This window comes from Aythya marila, assembly GCF_965140915.1.
Source record: "Aythya marila genome assembly, chromosome: 7".
In the NCBI taxonomy this organism is placed as follows: domain Eukaryota; kingdom Metazoa; phylum Chordata; class Aves; order Anseriformes; family Anatidae; genus Aythya; species Aythya marila.
Window position 1 is genome coordinate 4,547,696 of NC_139048.1, and position 17,950 is coordinate 4,565,645.

Consider the following 17,950-nt stretch of genomic DNA (forward strand, 5'->3'; position numbering starts at 1 on the left):
ATTGCAGGGACCTCCAGGGATCCTCTGGTCTAACCCCCTGCTCAAGCAGGCTCACCCAGGGTCACCTCATGTTACACAGGATCGCATCCAGGCAGATATTTGGAATATCTCCAAAGAAGGACACCCCACAGCCTCTCTCTCTTAAGAAAGAAATCTCCCTTCCCTGGAAGATGTGCCTTGCCAATGCAGATTTTTCCCACAGTGCATTTGGGGTCCTTTTGACCATTTCCCTTGCAAAATGACCGGCTTAAGGACTAGAAACACTTGTGCAAGATGATTCCATAATTTATTCACCACCCATTGCTTGTTCGTACTCCTAGAGCCTACATGCAAACACAGCACGTGCTTTACCCTCCCTTCATAAAGATGACTGATCTGTATCCATAGCTTTGTTATTCCCAGTGACGTTTTCTCCTCCTTGTAGCAGCTTCTTTTCCAGGAGAGGTGGCTCTGGATCCCAGTGTGGATACAGCGACAGCGCAGGAAGGGCTCGGAGCAAGGCACAGAATGGGCTCCGGGCCCTGCACGTGGGGTGCTCAGCAAGCACAGCATACAGCCTGGAGGATGGCTGGGAGGTAGACAGGTTGTAGGCTTCCCCAGAGGACAGCCTCTGCTCTGACTTTCACGTCAGCATGTAAATAAAAGTGAATAAATTATGTCTGTTAAACATCCGCTTCTCTTTTTGGCCTGCAGGTAAGGCAACACTTCAGAGGAGTCCTGTTCTCCAGTGCTGTTATAAACTAACAAATGTTGAACGTTAGGCTTTTGATTTGGAAGAAAAAAAAAAAAAAAAAAAAAAGAAAAAAGAAAAAAGAGGTGAGGTACAAATATAGCCAGCAGCTCTTAGCAAAATAATGGGGAGTTAGAAAATCTGCGTTCAGGGTCTCTTTTTCTGTGTTCAGTGTCTTTTGTTTTTTCCATAAGGTGCAAGGTGAGGACTGGGGGATTCCAACCTTTAATCTGTTTCAGATCAGTTTCTGGTCAGAATTGGTGAGGATTCCCAAGAAACTTCTCAGACAACTGGTTTAGGTGGGACCGCAGGTCGCTGAGGTCCTGAAGGAACTGGAGGAATCCGTGTTTGTACTGGCTGCCTGAAGTGTGGAAAGCACATTTAGTGAAATAGTTCATGACTTGAGACACCTGATATTTGTAAACTGGTACTTCATGATTTTTAATCAATTTATAGCATTTATACATGTATTTCACACACAGACACACACAAAATACTCTGGTAGCATTTGCATGTCCCATTATGCTGGTTTCTATGGAAGTAGTAAAGCTGCACTTCTCCTTTAAGCGTTTAATCTATTTCATCTGATATGATGCTGCATGAAAAATGCCCCAGAGCAGGACATGAGCCATTAGGCATTTCACTTACATCGATACAGCAGTGCAAACATAGCAAACAAGAACTAAAGAAGAGTTTAAATTCTACAAACCTTGAACCGGGAAAATGTGATATGGTAAAAAAATCAGGATTTGATGTGGCCGACTAGAAAAGATATTGCAGAAAATCAGGTTAACAGGGAACACATTTCAAAGTGTGGCTCATTATTCAGTATAAAGCTAGTGGTATTTCAGAGGTTATTTTCATTTCCTGTGACATTTCATACTCTTGCGTATTGTGTTTTGATTGTTTTTATTTTCTTTTACCAGAACTAGATCCACAGCCTGGCTAAACAGCTTCTCTGGTACTTGGCTGCAGAATTCATAGTTCTATCTTGGCTGCTCTGCTGAGCAGCAGCCTGTTCCATCCCATGCTACTCACAGCCTGTGTTGACAGGGCAGGCAATAAGGTCCATACCTACCCAAACACAAGTCTTGTCCAATTTAAATACTTGTAAATTCTGATGGGTTTAGCGTATCAAAACCCACAGAGTCATGAGCAACTACATTAGAGAAAAGGCACTATATAATTTGGATTACCCAGCATGAAGTAATGCACGTATGCGTCTCTCTTACCTGATTATTTCCTGTGCTATGAGCTGGTCTGTTATTTTGCTTTGGTTGCTGCACATTGTTATCCCTGAAATGAAAACCACATTGTCAGGAAAATCCCCATTTGACTTGACAACATTAAGCTGAGTGCTTATCAAGGGACTGGGCTCAGAGGTCTCAATTCTGGTTTTGACTCCACCCATTCCTGGCTTTGGCAACTAATTTCAACTTCTGTGCCACTGTGTCCATGCAATACAATTATAAGTACCGATCAGGAAAGTGCAGTGAATATTGTGAAAAAATGCTTAAGAACTGACAACCTGAGCTTTAAACTACCCACATTTACTATTAGCAGGGTAGTCTTTTTCTTTTTGGGGGGTTCTGATTCTTTGTATAAGGTCTGTATCCTGCTGAAGTTATTTGAAGCATGCTCCCAAGTGTTGAAATACACATTTGTATTGCAATACCTGTGTTGTCTTCTACTTTTCCTGCAAAACTTCCTTTTTATTGCGTCGCGCTTAATTACTGCTATTACAATCACAATCAATATTGGCAGCACAAGGAAGAAAAATATAAGCAGACCATCCCGAAGTGATGTATCTAGAGGAAAACAATTACAATCATGTAAGATACTCATCTTGCTTAACCTTGTATTAAAGCGTTTTCCCATTAAAAACTCATTTCTGTTGTAAAAACTACAATCTTCAAATTATTATAAATCAAATTTAGTAATTAGGATTTGAACATATGTAAGCACAAGTACTTCTTCCTGCTTTACCCACCCCACATTGTATGACATACAACCTTTTTCCTTTTAGTCAACAAACAGAACATTTTGCATGGTCTTTCAGTGTAAAGGCCAGAAAAATCTACTTCATTTTCCCTTCACAGAATTTCATGGCTCTTAGGTGAGGGAACTGCTAGTTGCTGCATGCATCACCTTAATCCTTCCCATTACAGTGAGACCTTTTCCATACATAAAGGCTGCTAGTTTCATTCTCAAGCTGTAGTCCTGCTATATTACACCCATTTTATCTGGTGAATAGTACCTAACTAAATAATATCCAACTATCTAAAAATGTAGTAGTAATTCTAAGCAATTAATGATTTTTATCTCAGACAAAAGAGAGATCAACTTCTTCCTTGGACCAACTTGCTTGATGCCTGCAGACCTACACATCAAATAATAATGTTCATTCTCAAGTCATTCCATGATTAAGCAGCCCATGCAATAGCAAAAAAAGCTTTTGAAAAGAGACTGAAAAACACTCTGTATTAGTAGATCATTTTAATCAGACACTGGAGGCAGAATGAAAGTTTCGGTGTCCTACCTATGTGAGCTGGACCACTGTCAACACTGCCACCATAGCCCGGCTGGTTACAGAAGGGAGGTGCCCACCCCGAATGGCAATGGCAGTTCCCGTTGTTGTTACACACCTAGAGGCCATACGAAAGGGATTAGTCGAGGGAACATCTATTTGATCTACTTTCAACCTCCAATATATATTTGGAGTTACACATTAAGAATTGCATGTGGAAATAAGAATATTCCATAGTATTCCATAGAAATGTATTCACCTCTCTCCCTCCAATCCCAAAACACGGAGTAATACTGATAACAATAGTCCATTCTCTGTAGAAGTTAATCTCTTCTTGATGTTGTTGCTATTTGCCTACACTAGGGTACCATCCAAAGAAGAACTTTTTAGTTTTAAAACCTCTGGGCTCCTTTTTGATTTTTTACAGAGAAATATGTAAATCACGGATCCCTAGTCTGTTCCTTTAAAAGGAATACTTTCCTTTTAAAGTTTGACAGTTCAGTAATATTCAAAGGTTCCCTAGGGAAATTTAGAAGAAATGTCTTTCAGGGTTAGTGCTAAGATGTTTACAGTATACTGGCAATATGACTTGCAGATTAAAAAAGAAAAAAAAAAAAGGATTTAACTTTTCATTCAGATCAGAATAAAACAAAGCCATCTGTCAGGTTATTGCTTTTATGGAGGGATTTTGCACCTATCTCTGTCTTCAAGAAATAGGGCATGAAAACACCATCTACTCACCCCATTATTGTTACACTTTTGCTTTACATCACAGCTGTAGCCCAGAAAACTTGCATCAACACACTCAAAATCTAAACAGGCCTGGAAAAAAATATTTAGTGTCTTTTACACACAAGACTTCCAAAAATCCCATCCATTTTATAAATATACTATACAAAAATATATGTTTACAAGTCTACAGTTCTTACTTAAATGTCAGGGAACAGGGTTGACAGAACTCTCAATACTTCACAATTTTATAGCTCTGTTTGTCTCAAAGATTTCAAAATCTATGGATGCAGTTTGATGGAAATAATTTCAGTAACTCATAATGTAGCTCACTGATTTGTAGCGTCACATTTTTTTAAAGAGTTAATTAATTGTGTGTGTATATCCGAAAAAGCATATTTTTAATTATATTATAGCATATAAATAAGAGAACAATTTAATGCTTTTGAAAGTTAAGAACTTTCCACTTGGTGGAATATACCACGTAATGCTGCTGTGATTCGTCTTACCTTCTTTTCTCCACAGGCTGTTCCATCGTGAACTTGAGCAGGATCAGGGATATCTGACCCTAAGTCAAAATCAGAAGACCAGCATAAAACCCCAGACGCATTATTGACAACACTCCAAGCAGGAAGATTTTGAAGACTAACAGAAGTGCACTGGACCTTGCCACACAGACTATGCCTGCAGTGAACAGATGATACTCAGAAACAAGATGAACAGGAAAAAAAAAGCACAAAAAACACACCACAATGTCAGTGCAAATACACCATCCAGTCAAACTTAGCTTGCATTTCAAGCAAATATTCTTCTCTTAAAGCTCATGTTTTACAAGTTTATAGCAGATACTTTCTGTTGTGAGCTTGTAGAACATGAGATCTCAGAGTAGAATTTTACATTGGATGTTTTAGGGAAGGGTTTTACTTGCTATCGACTTACTGAACAGAACATTTCTTGTACACTCCACCTTTCATTCCACAGTTTCCAAACCTATCCCCTTTAATATTGGCTTTTTCAAAGCATAGATCAGGTGCTTTTCGTGCCCCTGTGTGAAAAATAGTGAATCTTAGTAAGCCACCACGCTGTCTTAAAAATATGAGCAAGAAAACAAAAACTATTAAATGTCTTGTAGAAGACTACAAGTCTTTTATGTTAAATTATAAATGTACCTTTTCCATATATAGCTTCACATTGTGAATCAAAACTCTGGCATACTCCATAGTAGCAGTATGCTTTCATGTCGTTGCATGGGTAACCATTCATGATATAAACATCATCTGGACAGTAGGCATAGCTTCCATTGCAGTATTCAGGTAGATCACAGAAATCCATCTTCGATCTGCATTCTGTTCCTGCCACTTTAAACTAGAACCAGAGAAGAATGCCACCTCAGTATTTTGCAACAGCAGAAATTCAGTCATGAACCAATGACAGATGGGAATTTCCTGATAACCTTTTAACACTACCACCACCACTCCAACCCCCAAAATCCAACCTAATAATTAGCATCAATTTAGCTTGATAAAATATAGCCTACCTTGCAATTTTTGCAGCACAGTCCTTGAGCACATTGTGATCCAGATGTGAGTTTGCAGGTTGCAGCGTCACAGCAAGGGTTCGTACATTCCTGAAGAACAGACATGAACAAGGGGACACAGTGTTTTTACTTTGCTGTATAGCAAGGAAAGTACATGGTCAAACCAAGTGCATGGACGAACCAAGCATTAAATACTTTCATACTCTCTTTCATATTCTGAGGTTGATATTCTCCAACATAAAGCAGCATACAGTTTAGCTGCATTTTTTTTACAACAAGACATCAGAAAAAAAACATATATTTTGACAGGTTGTGGCTCAGGAATATAGGATATGTTTACACTCAGTGAATAAATTTTTCCTAATATCCAATCTAAACCTCCCCTGGCACAACGTGAGGCCATTTCCTTTTGTCCTATCAATTGTTGCTTGGGAGAAGAGACTGATCCCCACCTCACTATAGCCTAATTTAAGCTAACTGTAGAGAGAGAGACCTTTATTTTCCAAAGAAGGAGTAAATATATCCCATTCTTTGAGGAGCATTGTCACAATGTAAATATGACCAATAAAAGCAATGTTGTTGTAGGCTAAGCTTAAGAGTTATAGTTAGGAAACCTGTAAGTGCTATACAGACTAGTAGTCCCATTTACATAACAGAAGTCTCAATGTTGCTAATGTCAGCACAAAAAATGATGGCATTTCCACATGTTGTGCACTGAAATTTCTTTCTTAGGCATTGACTCAAAGTTCTGTGAAGTCCAGTAACCCTTAACTGAGTTCATATCTAAATTAAAGTATGATTTTAGGCTTTTTCTAGAATTTATCTTTATACAGCTTGCAAAAATATAAACTTATAGGGAAAACTCCTCAGGTACTAATTCAAATCAGGTGCAACAAAAGGACAGTATAATACAAGTATAATACACAAGTATCCAGCTGAATTTCTTTACCTGTGGTTTACCACAGTCACATTCTTCATTGTTATCAACCACATTATTACCACAGACAGGTTCTTTGTAAACATTGCTTGTTTTGGGGGGGTTTCTAAGGCAGTTTCCTCCTCCATTTAGAATAAAGTTCTCAAAATCATCAGCGCTGCAGGTGCTGAAATTCCTGGATCCCCTGGAAAGCATAATATTATTTTTTATTACAAACATTTTGCTTGCAAAAAGACAATTCAAGTCAGACCATTAAAATATTGTCAATCTATAATAAATACCACATTTCAGAATGTTAGGAGATCTTGAGATATTTCCTCTTTATTTTGTATTGGAGGACAGTACTTCTGGAAATAAAAATATACTATATATAACAACTGCAAATACTTTCAGAAGCAAGAGACCATCAGATTAGACATTCTGATGTTCTCTATAAAACAGGCTTTCAAAATTCCTTTGCTGTACTGAGTCCAAAAATGTCTGATTAAAATATACTTTCCAGAAGGACATTCACCTTAACTGCGATTCCCAAAAAACTCAGGAATGCATCTTCTCATAGTAGTTTGGTCCAGCATTCAGTTATGCTGATTTATTAATATAAACGTGAATAGATAAAATAATTTTATGATTCTTATTAGATAAAGCTGAGCCAAAGAACAAATAAACTGAAATATAGGATGAGACATTTTGTTTAAACTAACATTTAAGAGAACCTATGCAAAGGGGGCATGTTTGCACAAACATGGTGAATATACGTAGAGGATTCTCAGCAGGGTAAAAAACCCAACAGCAATATGCTATTATTAAAATGAGCAATTAACAAAAGCCAAGTAAGTTTTAATGAATGCTACAAACAAAGAATGACTAGGTCAGAAAACAGGTAATGTTTTAACTAATTTGAAATTATAAAAGTCCTAAGTCAAAGAATTCATCTCTGTAATTAAACTTTCCATTCACAAAAGTTCTTTAGGATTCATGGAAGTTTCTCAGCTTATCTAGCCACTGCAGATTAAATTAAAAAAATAAAAATAAAAAGTTTATTAAAATAAATGGAAATCTTACTTATCTGTGCTGTACATAATGTAGGATGCAGGACACCTTGCATCATCATGTTTCATTCCAAGGTTATGACCCAATTCATGTGCAACTACTGTAGCGTGACGTAACAAATTGCTATGATCCAACTAATGAAGAGAATCTGTGTTAAAAATTATGAATCTAAAGAAATTACTATGTTTCTATCTACTGAGTTATCCAGGCCACAAGTTTCTTAGAGGCCATGAAGACAATATCAAATTTTATTGCAGAACAAAAGCGGCAAGAACAGATAAGTTGTTTATTTTCAGGCAGGGCCAAGTTCTGCCACTCTTTCTAGGATCATACTCTGAACAGTAGCACAGTTAATCAGTCGTGATATTGATTTTAGTGGGGTGTTCAAAGACAAATATACTATTAAAGAACAGAATCTGCTTCTAAGATTGTCCATTATGTTATGGCATCCCTATGATAAGAAAAGGAACCTCAGGAAATACTGGATCTACCCCCAAGGGTAAAGGAGAAAACACTTTTTTTCTAGCTAGTTTTGACATTTATTTATTATTATTATTATTTTTTTCCCTTTTACAGTCTCATGGAGTATTCTGGACACTTGAAAATATGGTGCATTATGTTCAGCATCTATCCATATAAAGAGCGAAACAATGCACGTATGTTGTAATTGCATTCCCACCCCAAAATACTGTGCTTATGAACCTTAACGTTATGAGGATGGACTTTTCTTATACAACCTTGAACTAGATGAATTACATAAATGTGATTAAAAAATGATTTCAGGACTAAATCAGGCAAGTGGATTGTAACACGAAGAAGACAGAAATTGGGAAATATACGTATTTGTATATAAGCATAAAAATACGCACAAATCTTTACATAAACCCTATGGATAAAACCAGTCCACTCCAAGCCCAGTCTTCAACACCTGGGTGAGTTCACAAAGTGCACATTATCTGTTAGCATGTTCTGAAGGTGTGCCTCTGTGGAATCAATGTCTAGCAATAAATACAACTCTGCGTTATGTAAATGCACAATGCCTTCAATTGTCTCACTAGCAGCACATCTACAAGAGCAGCTCCTGTGCTAGTTTCTTCCACTAAGCACAACATTACGTACTTACAGTGCTGATTGACCCTCCCTGGACATGTGAGCAGACGGTACCTACAAAAGCCATTCCAATGGATCCACCGTAAGAGCCTCTCCCTCTGCAACAAACACAGTTTGAAGGTACTTTTGAAAGAGGGGCTGAAAGTTCGTGATCACTACTAAAAGACACTGATAAGTCTGAAACAAATACTGCAAAGCAAAATTTGGTCTTACTGAAGTCAAGAAGAAAGTTGTCACCTTATCATGTTTTCACTGTAATTAATAATGAACATGGCAATAGCATAGATCGAAAACAATGATCAATCACCTAAGCCTGCTGTGTCAGTGCTTTTGAGTTGATTAACTATGAAGAATTCATTATAGTTTCTTCTTCTTTTTTTGAGGTTAAAACACTTTGGAAGTTGAGTGAATTTTACTCGTTATATTTTCATTCATGTGCAAAACCAAAATCACATGCATTAGCAACACCAGCAGTGTTGCAGGAGTGGCATTGCCTCTAAATGAAAACTTACATTATGAGATGGCTAACATCATTTCTTGATCGTTTTAGAAGATCTTTCTGTCTCCAAGAAACGAATCTACCCAGTACGTCTCCAGCTGAACCATCCATTACAGATATAGGGTTTGTAACTGTCCATATCTCTAATCCAACCAGAACAATCTGGATGTTTAATGCTCTATACATCTGAAGACAAAAGAAAGAAAAAAAAAAAAGAAAAAAAAAAGATAATTAATGTCCATCAATCCAGTTCAACTGAATTATGAAAGATTTTTACTGCTACTGAGCCAAAGTCAGGGAGCACACAGATGTTTAAAAACATCTGGGCTGCAACTCTACAAGACTTGTGCATAGATTCATGACATGTCTCAAATGTTACAAATTGCTGTATAACTTCCAAATACAATTTCAGAACATAACTGTACAGATTTACTTTACTACCTTACTTTGGAAAACTACAGTAAAGTAAAAATTACCAAGTATAGGTGACTGAACTGACCTACCCCATCAACATAATTAATCAGCTCAACTGTTTCCTTTTGCACCGCAGCAGGATCCGATTTCTTCAGCAAAAACTGTAAGATGCCATATGCAAAAGTCAGAGAAAAAAAATAATAATCTAACAAAAAGTATTTAGCATTGGATGAAGTCATTACCCTGTTATTATCCACAACCATAAATAATTCCACATAGCTTTCCTGTGGCAGGACAGCTCGCTTCTTCTGCAAATTAAGAAGCACAATAAGTTAACATTATGAGTAATAAATTCAAGGCATTTAAAATTATTTTTCTCATGATTTTCATTTAATGCTTTTATAAAGTAATGATACATCTTATAATATGGCCTCAAATGCCAATTTGCTTTAGATTTCCAGATCAATATTGGTGTACAAGTAACCTGCTTTTGGTCAGACACCGAGATGCATGAGCTGAATGGCAGCTTTCACACACCCACAGTGGTTTGAGCTCTGCTTTTCTGCTAAATGAGTGCTTCAAGCTATGTTAAATTGGCATTGTGATATCCTTCTGTTTCAGGATTTCCTTAACCCTACTCCTACCAACTTGGGATCCATGAAAATGAGAGCAACAAGGTGGCCTGCTAAACCAAAAGCACCATGCCAAAGCAAGAGCTCCATAGACCATTGACATCTGGAACAGACTGAGGAGATTGCTTGGACTGTAGCCCACAGGAGAGAAACAGAAATGCATTTACCCTCAAATGTTTTTCCCCACTCGAGGTACTGTTTGATGAAAATGCATATTTCACAGACTGCTTCACAAACATCTTCATCTCATGATGCAGGCTGTCGTTCTGCATACCACATCGGAAAGGGATATGCTCCATATCTTCTAACCGGTAAAACATGTGCTCAAATGTGCTGGATGAGTTGAGTGGCTCCATTCCATACCATTTGCCACCAAAGTAGATAATTCCTCTAGCAAGCATAAAAGAATTGAAAATTATTTTTCCCTCATGGATATGACTAGGTGAATGAACAACAGATGCATACTTAAAAACTGTAACTCTTCGTACCACTATTTTGACATAAATGATTATTTGAGTTTGCATAAATTTGCAGAACGGCCAAAATGACATCTCTGTTCTGCTTAGTGAAATCCAGTACTATCTGAAATACCAGTAGTTTGATAATTTTATTATTAATTTAAAGGAATGCCATGAAATATCTTTATTTATTGTGAGTGGCATCTCGCTTTGATACTATACACATGAAAGATACGTAGGTGAACTTTGTTCTATTGCCTCTTCCTGCTTGTCAAAAAGATACCAAGCTGAACAAGGCTGCTAGGACTGACAAGTGTATCTAAATCCAGGTGATAAGCCAAACTCATTGAAGGCAGAAAGCACTGACATGCTCCAGGCACATTCTGAGTATCTGCCTGATCTGCTGTGCATGCCATCTCCTTTTGCCAGCTTGTATAGACCGATACTGTCAGGGGAATACCTAAAACTATTATGCATTAATCTGCCACCTTCATGTTTCTCAGATAAATGTAATTTTATCATATTTGAAACACTTTCATTATTCTGAAAGCTAAATTCTAAATGCAGCCTATCAACAGTATCTGTCACAGGGGAGGGAAAGTATAAAACCTCTATAGAGTTTCAGCTTCATCAAGAGGCAAAATGTAAAAAAACATTTACAAGATAGGATTGTGTTTTCTTTCCGGGTGTATAATGAATATCAGCAGGTTTTTTTTTTGTTTGTTTTTAAATTGGTGATACTGCACAATTAATTATCTTGAAGTAAAAAGGAAGAAGTAATACCTCAGGCCATCGCATGTGCTAAGAGCAAGCATTGAGTCAGCCATTCCTTCAACAGTGCCATGATAATAACAGTGTGCCTGAAATGCAACAAAACCACATAATTAATAACAAAATAAGGCAGCTGCATTCAAATACAAACTTATTTTGTTACCAACCCTATTATTTGCATGACATTAAATCTGGCTTTTGCATATTTAAAGTGTTCCCTTTTCTAAAATAATCCCAAAGTTCTTGGAGTAAAATATTATTTGATGTGAGTAACTACAACAGCATTTGTTCCCTTAGTTCTAGAAAACAACCGGCTTTTTCGTTTAACCCATCACCATCTTTTAACAAGATCTTTGTATCTATATTGCTCATTGTGTTCTTAGACAGAATCCTCTCACAGGCTGATCTGAGAAGCTCTCCCATGCGCAAAGCAGTCTCACTAAGCCAACATGCAGCTGCAAGTAGAAACTTAAATGTAAAAGCATTCTTAAGGCTTGCTCAAAACTATAGAGCTTTGATGCTGCCATTGTACCTTTAATTGCATATTATGCAAAGGTGACCTACTTGTGTAGCTCAAATTTAGCCTTGGCATAATCACCTGGTGTCTCCTTTCACAGCTTACAAAAGTGATGCTGTATAATCATATGAGGACAAGGCCACTCCCTCATAGAACACAGAACCTGATGTTTTATATCTCAGGGAATTGTTAAAGATAAATGCCACAAATATGAAAACCTGAAAATCTCTCTTTCCTAGCAGGTATATTTTTCTTCTGTGTATGCACTTTATGTGCATCACTTGCATTTTCCCCTCCAATGCCAAAAATGTAAACAATTTTCACTCTTGTAGGATACAGACAAAAAGAATTTGGAGTGAATGGTTTTGTACATTCAAGTTTGCTTTGGAAACACATTTAGATGCATGTACACTCTTGTTGCTGTCCTCAGCTCTAACAATTTGTTAATATGGCCTTCAGTTCATAAAAGTTGTTTTTCCTGATTTGAGGAAACTCTTATGCAAAAGGGAAATTTTATTATGTACAATACCTTGATTTTTGATTGTGTTGCCTCCAGTGTCCCATTTTTTCTGTACGTATATAGCATAAAATCTTTGCTAACAAGGTCTCTGGAAACAAAAATAAACTACTGCTCTTTTAAGAGTCTATAAAGCAAGAAATAAATCAGGAATCCTAGTAAGTATTACATTGTTAGCAGCATACTCATGCTACATTATTATTAAAATTCACAGACATGAAACAAAATATCTTAAAAATGAGCTGCACTATTTGGAAAGTAAGTCATTTTGAAATATTTTAACTAAAACATCCATAGATTATGACCTGAGCAGACTATGCCATAGGAGGGCCTGGATTATTTTTGACTCTGGAATGAGGAACAACAACAGATATTTTTTTTCCAAATGCAACAACACTAACAACCCTCCCCTCCCTGCCAATAAAGAGCTACTGTTGAATTTTCCATAAGGATTTCTGAAACTTACTGGTTGTGGTGCTAATATAAAATTAATCTAATTTCTGCACTAGAATAAATATTTAAAAATATTTAAAATATTTTTTACAATCTAAAAATACTTGTCTATATGCAACAAAATTCCAAGATGGATCGCTTACTCAGAACACTGTCACATACTTATTTTTCTTCAGTGTTAGGAGGTATGTTCCATTTCTTGTTTTAATTGAGTAAGAAAGATTGTCATCTGAATGCTCCTGAAAACAGAACAAAAGTTATCACTTAACTATATTATTTTCTATTTGGGCGTGTCAGTTCCATGTTTTCTTTGATAACAGAGATCCAACTACTATACATCTTTGAAGTATTTACCAGATTCACAGAACACGCACTCCTAATCCTCATGCTCTGTATATTACAAAGTTTCAGCAACACACTCTACATTCTTTCCTATGGAAAGTCTAAATTCTATTAAGCTATGAATTTTCATATGGAAGACATAATGAAAAAGTACAAAAACTACACAAGAAATTATGTATATCTGCCATTAGAGACTTGTACAGGGAATGTAAAAGATATGCAGTCTATAGAAAACTGAAAAACTAAAACTTATGGTATTAAAACAACAAAAAAATAAGAAGAATCGGTATACCTAAACCTAGGCAACCATGATAGTTTTATAGGCTCAGAAACAGATACTCCAGAGACACTAGTGAAGAGGAAGTAGACATAGCTTGGATGAAGGTTGGCCAGATTCAGGTTCCCAAGGAGGGCACAGCCCATGTATTTTTTTGCTAAACTATCACATAAAGTTTTATGACACTCCTTATGTAAATCACCTGTAGCCGGATGAACGACTCACAAATTCTTCCTTTGTTAATCAGTTTGCACAAAGATGACTCATGGAATTTTATTATCAGTTACTTCAGTAATTAAACTCTGTATCTGGTGCAAAGGTAACCTTAGAACCAAAGAATTAAGGCTCAGACCTTTCTCTCTTAACTCATTCATTTACCTGTACGACTTTATGGAACCGCTTGTACAAGGTGAGCATCTGCCCTTTAGCCAATACATGGCTGAAATCTTCTGGTTATTCGAAGACAAGGTACGATGAGCAAAAGAATACATAGAGCACAGACAGTAGTTCAACATCTAATCACACTTGGAGGAAACAGAAATATTCTCCTTGTTCTTACTTCTCTCTAAAAAGGTTGTTAACAGGACTAGAAGTTTGAAAGGCTTTAACTTAGAGTTGCAGTTACAGCCCTTTGTGGAAACAAATTTACTCAAAACTACCTGAAAACACTTAAGAATCTGAAGAAATAGCACATTTCTTCACAAAATAATCAATATATAACATACACAGTGTGTGTGTGTGTGCATTATAGGACAATATTGTGAAAAACAGCAATATCAGAAGAAAAAAAAATGGACATAACAACAAACCTCATGAAAAAATGTGTGATGTTTCTCTTTGCCTGTCAGACGTTGAGGAATAATTGTTTCAAATGTTGAAACTCTGGACATCTCTTCAGAAGATACCCCTAAAAATAAAGTTTGAAATTTCTAAGGAACCAGGAAGGATAAGTAATATATTGTGCACAGTGGTGATAACTGAAAAATAATTCTGCTCAGGTCATAGAAGAAGAAGGAGTAATTTCAGCTGCATGGGACCCAACTGTCCATGCTCAGTTTGGTAGGTTCTGTGTCTGCCAGAGTTCCTGGATTATGCTGAGAAAATCACAGAAATCAACATTTTCTTTCATGGCCAAAGTTTCCTTTCATGGAAACTTCTGCTTAAAGCTAGACTCTTCTAGAGTACATAAAGAGAAGCTATCAAGTTACTTAAACAATTCTCACATATTTTAACCCAGACTGTTAACTTTTTATGTTTGTCTATCATTTCTGAAACTCCTCTTTCTTCCATGACCTATACTTTTAACCTGAAGCAACACAGAAAGTTTCAGTAACTGTCTTCTCTGTCCACCCATCTGTCCCCCTCCTAGTGATTTTTGAGGTAGCTGGCCAGTTAAAATTAACTGTGCAAGAGATTTTGACATCTCATAATCCGTTAAGTTTCTCTGAGTTTTGTGAAATCACCTCACTGCTGTCAGGAACGATGTGCTGATATGTCAGTAGATAGCAGGGCTCTCCAGGAATGGCTGATGGATGTTTGTTCAGCAACAGTCATATTTCTCCTGCATTCTTTGCAAAATGTTTGGAACCTTTTACATTATATCAGAGTTATCTCCAGAACTGTCGTCCTAACTAAGGAAGTTAAAGATAAGAAATCAGCTGAGTATCTGGTTTCAGATAAATGGTTTTACAGAAAACAACAATCTCTACTGACTTTTTTTTTTTTTTCTCCTTTCCTTTTCCTTGTCTGCTCATCAGTCTGGTTTCATTTTGGTCAACAGAGACATAACCATTGTTTTTAAACAGGTTACAGAGTCAATAATAACATAACATGGGTTATAACAACCAAAGTAGCTTCCTACTTCTTAAATTGTTCTTTTATAAGGAAACAAAGAGATTTCTTCTCGTTTATAGCAGTACAAAGTTGACCTCAGCTTCCCAGGTTTCTGTGAAAGAATTTCATAACTGCAAAGAAGCCACAGAATACTCATGAATCACCCATTCAAAGTGAGGAGGAGGATTCCTCAGTGTAATGATGATCTCTACCTATCAGATAACATCAGGATTTTTGAAAGCTGGGTTCAGGCAGCCTATGATCAACATTAAATACTGTCATTACAATCAAAACGTGGAAGTTGCTATTAACAAACAGGTCTGCAAGTAACTTTGGCACTCCATATTTACTTTTATTTTCATCAGAAATAACTCGATTAACTAGATGGTGAAATCTGTTCCGTGAGTTAAGTATATGTGGAACTAACAGTGGAAATGTGGTCCTAAGAGTTTAAGTTTTGACACCTGAAGGCAGGAAAGCACTAGTACAGTCACAAGAGCATCACCTTCTAAGAAATATTTCAGGCATTAAATCTAAGTCTAAAATATGAAGCCAAATCATAAATGTACAGGAGTTAATGAGGAAATAAAACTCAAGCAAGTTCCCTCACATTACTGAAGATCCAAACCTTTTTCTAGACTCTTTACTATTCATCAGTTACAGCAGCTACAACCGTATCCTGTATAGAAAATAATGTTTTTAAACACCTACTACATCATGGAGGGAAACAAACAAATAAACACAAAGAACTAAACTATAAAAATTTTCAAACTACAGTGCTTTATTTATTTATTTTTTCTTCCTAAAATGAAGTTTCTTGGTTAGGAGATCTGCTAACAGCCTATAGCCCAGGGAGAGCTGTGACTGGATTTGAGAGGTGTGCATATTTACCATCAGGACCAGGCACTACAAGAAGACTTAGAGAAACGGTCTGAATACATAACAAAACCAAAAAGCGTACCTTTTATCCCAAAAGAGCTTCCTTTTAATGTTAGTCCAACGGTGAACAAAAACAGGCTGTGTTTTAGCATGACCAGATTTCCTGGAGAAAGCACTACGGTATGCGGGGAGGCACGGTGCACTTGGCTCTCAGCTGCCTGGCACGGGAGAACTAGAAGAACAAGAACGCTCTGCTCTGAAGGTAAACAATCGAAAAAGCACTCCGATACCTCACCTCTGCCAGGGAAACGGGAAGTAAAATTTCATCCATTAGGCTCGCGAGAAAACTGGTTAGGCAGCTTAACGCAAATAAAAAGCAGCACACTCTGAAATACCGATTGGAGACGGGCAGATAAATCGTGTCAGGACCAAACTGGTTTATTCCAAAAGATTTAGGCTGATACCACCTGAGATACAGTTGGAGATTATATGAGATGAGGAACATAAAACGTTGCTACCAGTGGATACAATAATTAGGATATTTATACTGGCCACCATCAAATCAGTAAAATCTACTCTTTGAAATTTCATCTTGCTCTTTATTTTTCATTATTTTATCTTTACTTTAAAAATATCAAAAATGCAGTGCATACGAACACGTGGAAATCCCACAAACATATATCACACAAGGATTTTAGCCAGTTGCATTTGCATTAAAGATAATTTTCCTCACCCAAAGTCTGTAATTTTGAGGACCTCATCACTTTTCTGGGATCAGAATAATCTTCTGAGGCATCATGCAGCCACATCATCATCCAAAGCAGAAAACAAATGCTTCTAAAGCTGGGTGAATTTGCAATGCACTTCAGAAGTATCATGCACATTTAGAAACTCAAATAGGAGGCTAATACAACACAGTATTCAAGCTAAAGCATTTGTATTAATTAATTTTAATTCATTCATTTTAAATTAAAATAGAACAAACCCATTGTTTTTTCCAGTGGTAATGCACATAAAGGAATGGCTTAATTATTTTATATATATTTTTTAAAAAAGCAGAGATGCCAGCAGTGTTTGTAATATTGTCTTGTGTAAAGCCTGTTCAAGCCCATCTTTCTATTTAAAGCAGCTAATTAATTTGCTTCAGCCAAAGCACCAGGCGGACTGGGAGACCCGATACCCACACTCCCTGGGTACATCTGTACCATAGCATCAAGAGGAACTTTCCCCGACTCCAGAAGCCGGGACCTTACTGAAAATTAAATGAACCCAATCTTTAATTTATATTTCTTCCTCTGTGACACACTACTAGCACGCAGCGCAGGAAACGGGGCTGCGGTACTCCAACTTTTCCCATTTTATCAAGTTCTGTAGCACCGTCACGCTTTTAGGGCTTTTTTTATGTGTCCGGAAGAGCGGTTTCAGGTTGTTTGTTTATTTATTTATTTTTACTGACAGGGACCACGGGCGCGCTTGCCCACGCGGAGCACCGAGCCCCCCGGTATCCACAGCAGGGGTCTTTTGCTCGCCACGGACCCCCGGGGGGCGAGAAGAGCCTGGAGCCGACCCCTCAACGCAGACCCCGGATCCGACCCGCGGGCTCGGTGCCTGAGGGATTAATTCCCTTGATGAGGGTCGCCCTGACAGCGGCCGCCCTTTTGCCGCCTCCTCACACAGCGCCCACCCCCAGCGCATGCGCGCGGTGGCCGCCATGTTAAGGCGCCCTCCTCCCTCCCTC

General features: G+C 37.4%; 1 protein-coding gene across 4 annotated transcripts; it reads right to left on the reverse strand.

The window, feature by feature from the left end:
• Positions 1-166: 166 nt before the first annotated feature.
• LOC309879990 (disintegrin and metalloproteinase domain-containing protein 9-like) lies at positions 167-16,409 on the reverse strand. Of its 4 annotated transcripts, XM_082764366.1 has the most exons (22): positions 16,295-16,409; positions 14,310-14,407; positions 13,044-13,120; positions 12,441-12,519; positions 11,407-11,483; positions 10,333-10,555; positions 9,776-9,841; positions 9,623-9,694; positions 9,133-9,305; positions 8,634-8,718; positions 7,523-7,644; positions 6,473-6,644; positions 5,524-5,613; positions 5,156-5,351; positions 4,926-5,031; positions 4,496-4,670; positions 3,999-4,079; positions 3,270-3,375; positions 2,406-2,538; positions 1,963-2,026; positions 1,440-1,492; positions 167-1,091 (listed from the first exon to the last, which is right to left on the reverse strand). In XM_082764366.1, exons 1-22 carry the CDS (start codon positions 16,362-16,364, stop codon positions 1,013-1,015), a joined length of 2,397 nt encoding a protein of 798 aa, XP_082620492.1. In that variant the 5' UTR covers positions 16,365-16,409; the 3' UTR covers positions 167-1,012. The 4 variants fall into 4 exon arrangements, with proteins under 4 accessions (XP_082620492.1, XP_082620493.1, XP_082620495.1 ...); XM_082764367.1 differs by lacking the exon at positions 14,310-14,407 and having other exon boundaries at positions 16,295-16,388; XM_082764369.1 differs by lacking the exon at positions 14,310-14,407 and having other exon boundaries at positions 13,025-13,120; positions 16,295-16,388.
• Positions 16,410-17,950: the final 1,541 nt, after the last annotated feature.

Excerpts from the sequence above, each read along its gene's own strand:
- LOC309879990 (XM_082764366.1), bottom strand. The coding sequence starts at position 16,364 with ATGCTAAAACACAGCCTGTTTTTGTTCACCGTTGGACTAACATTAAAA. Across the intron at positions 9,306-9,622 it reads TGATTAATTATGTTGATGGG|ATGTATAGAGCATTAAACAT; the intron begins GTAGGTCAGTTC and ends TTTTGTCTTCAG. Across the intron at positions 6,645-7,522 it reads ATTATGTACAGCACAGATAA|GGGATCCAGGAATTTCAGCA; the intron begins GTAAGATTTCCA and ends TATGCTTTCCAG.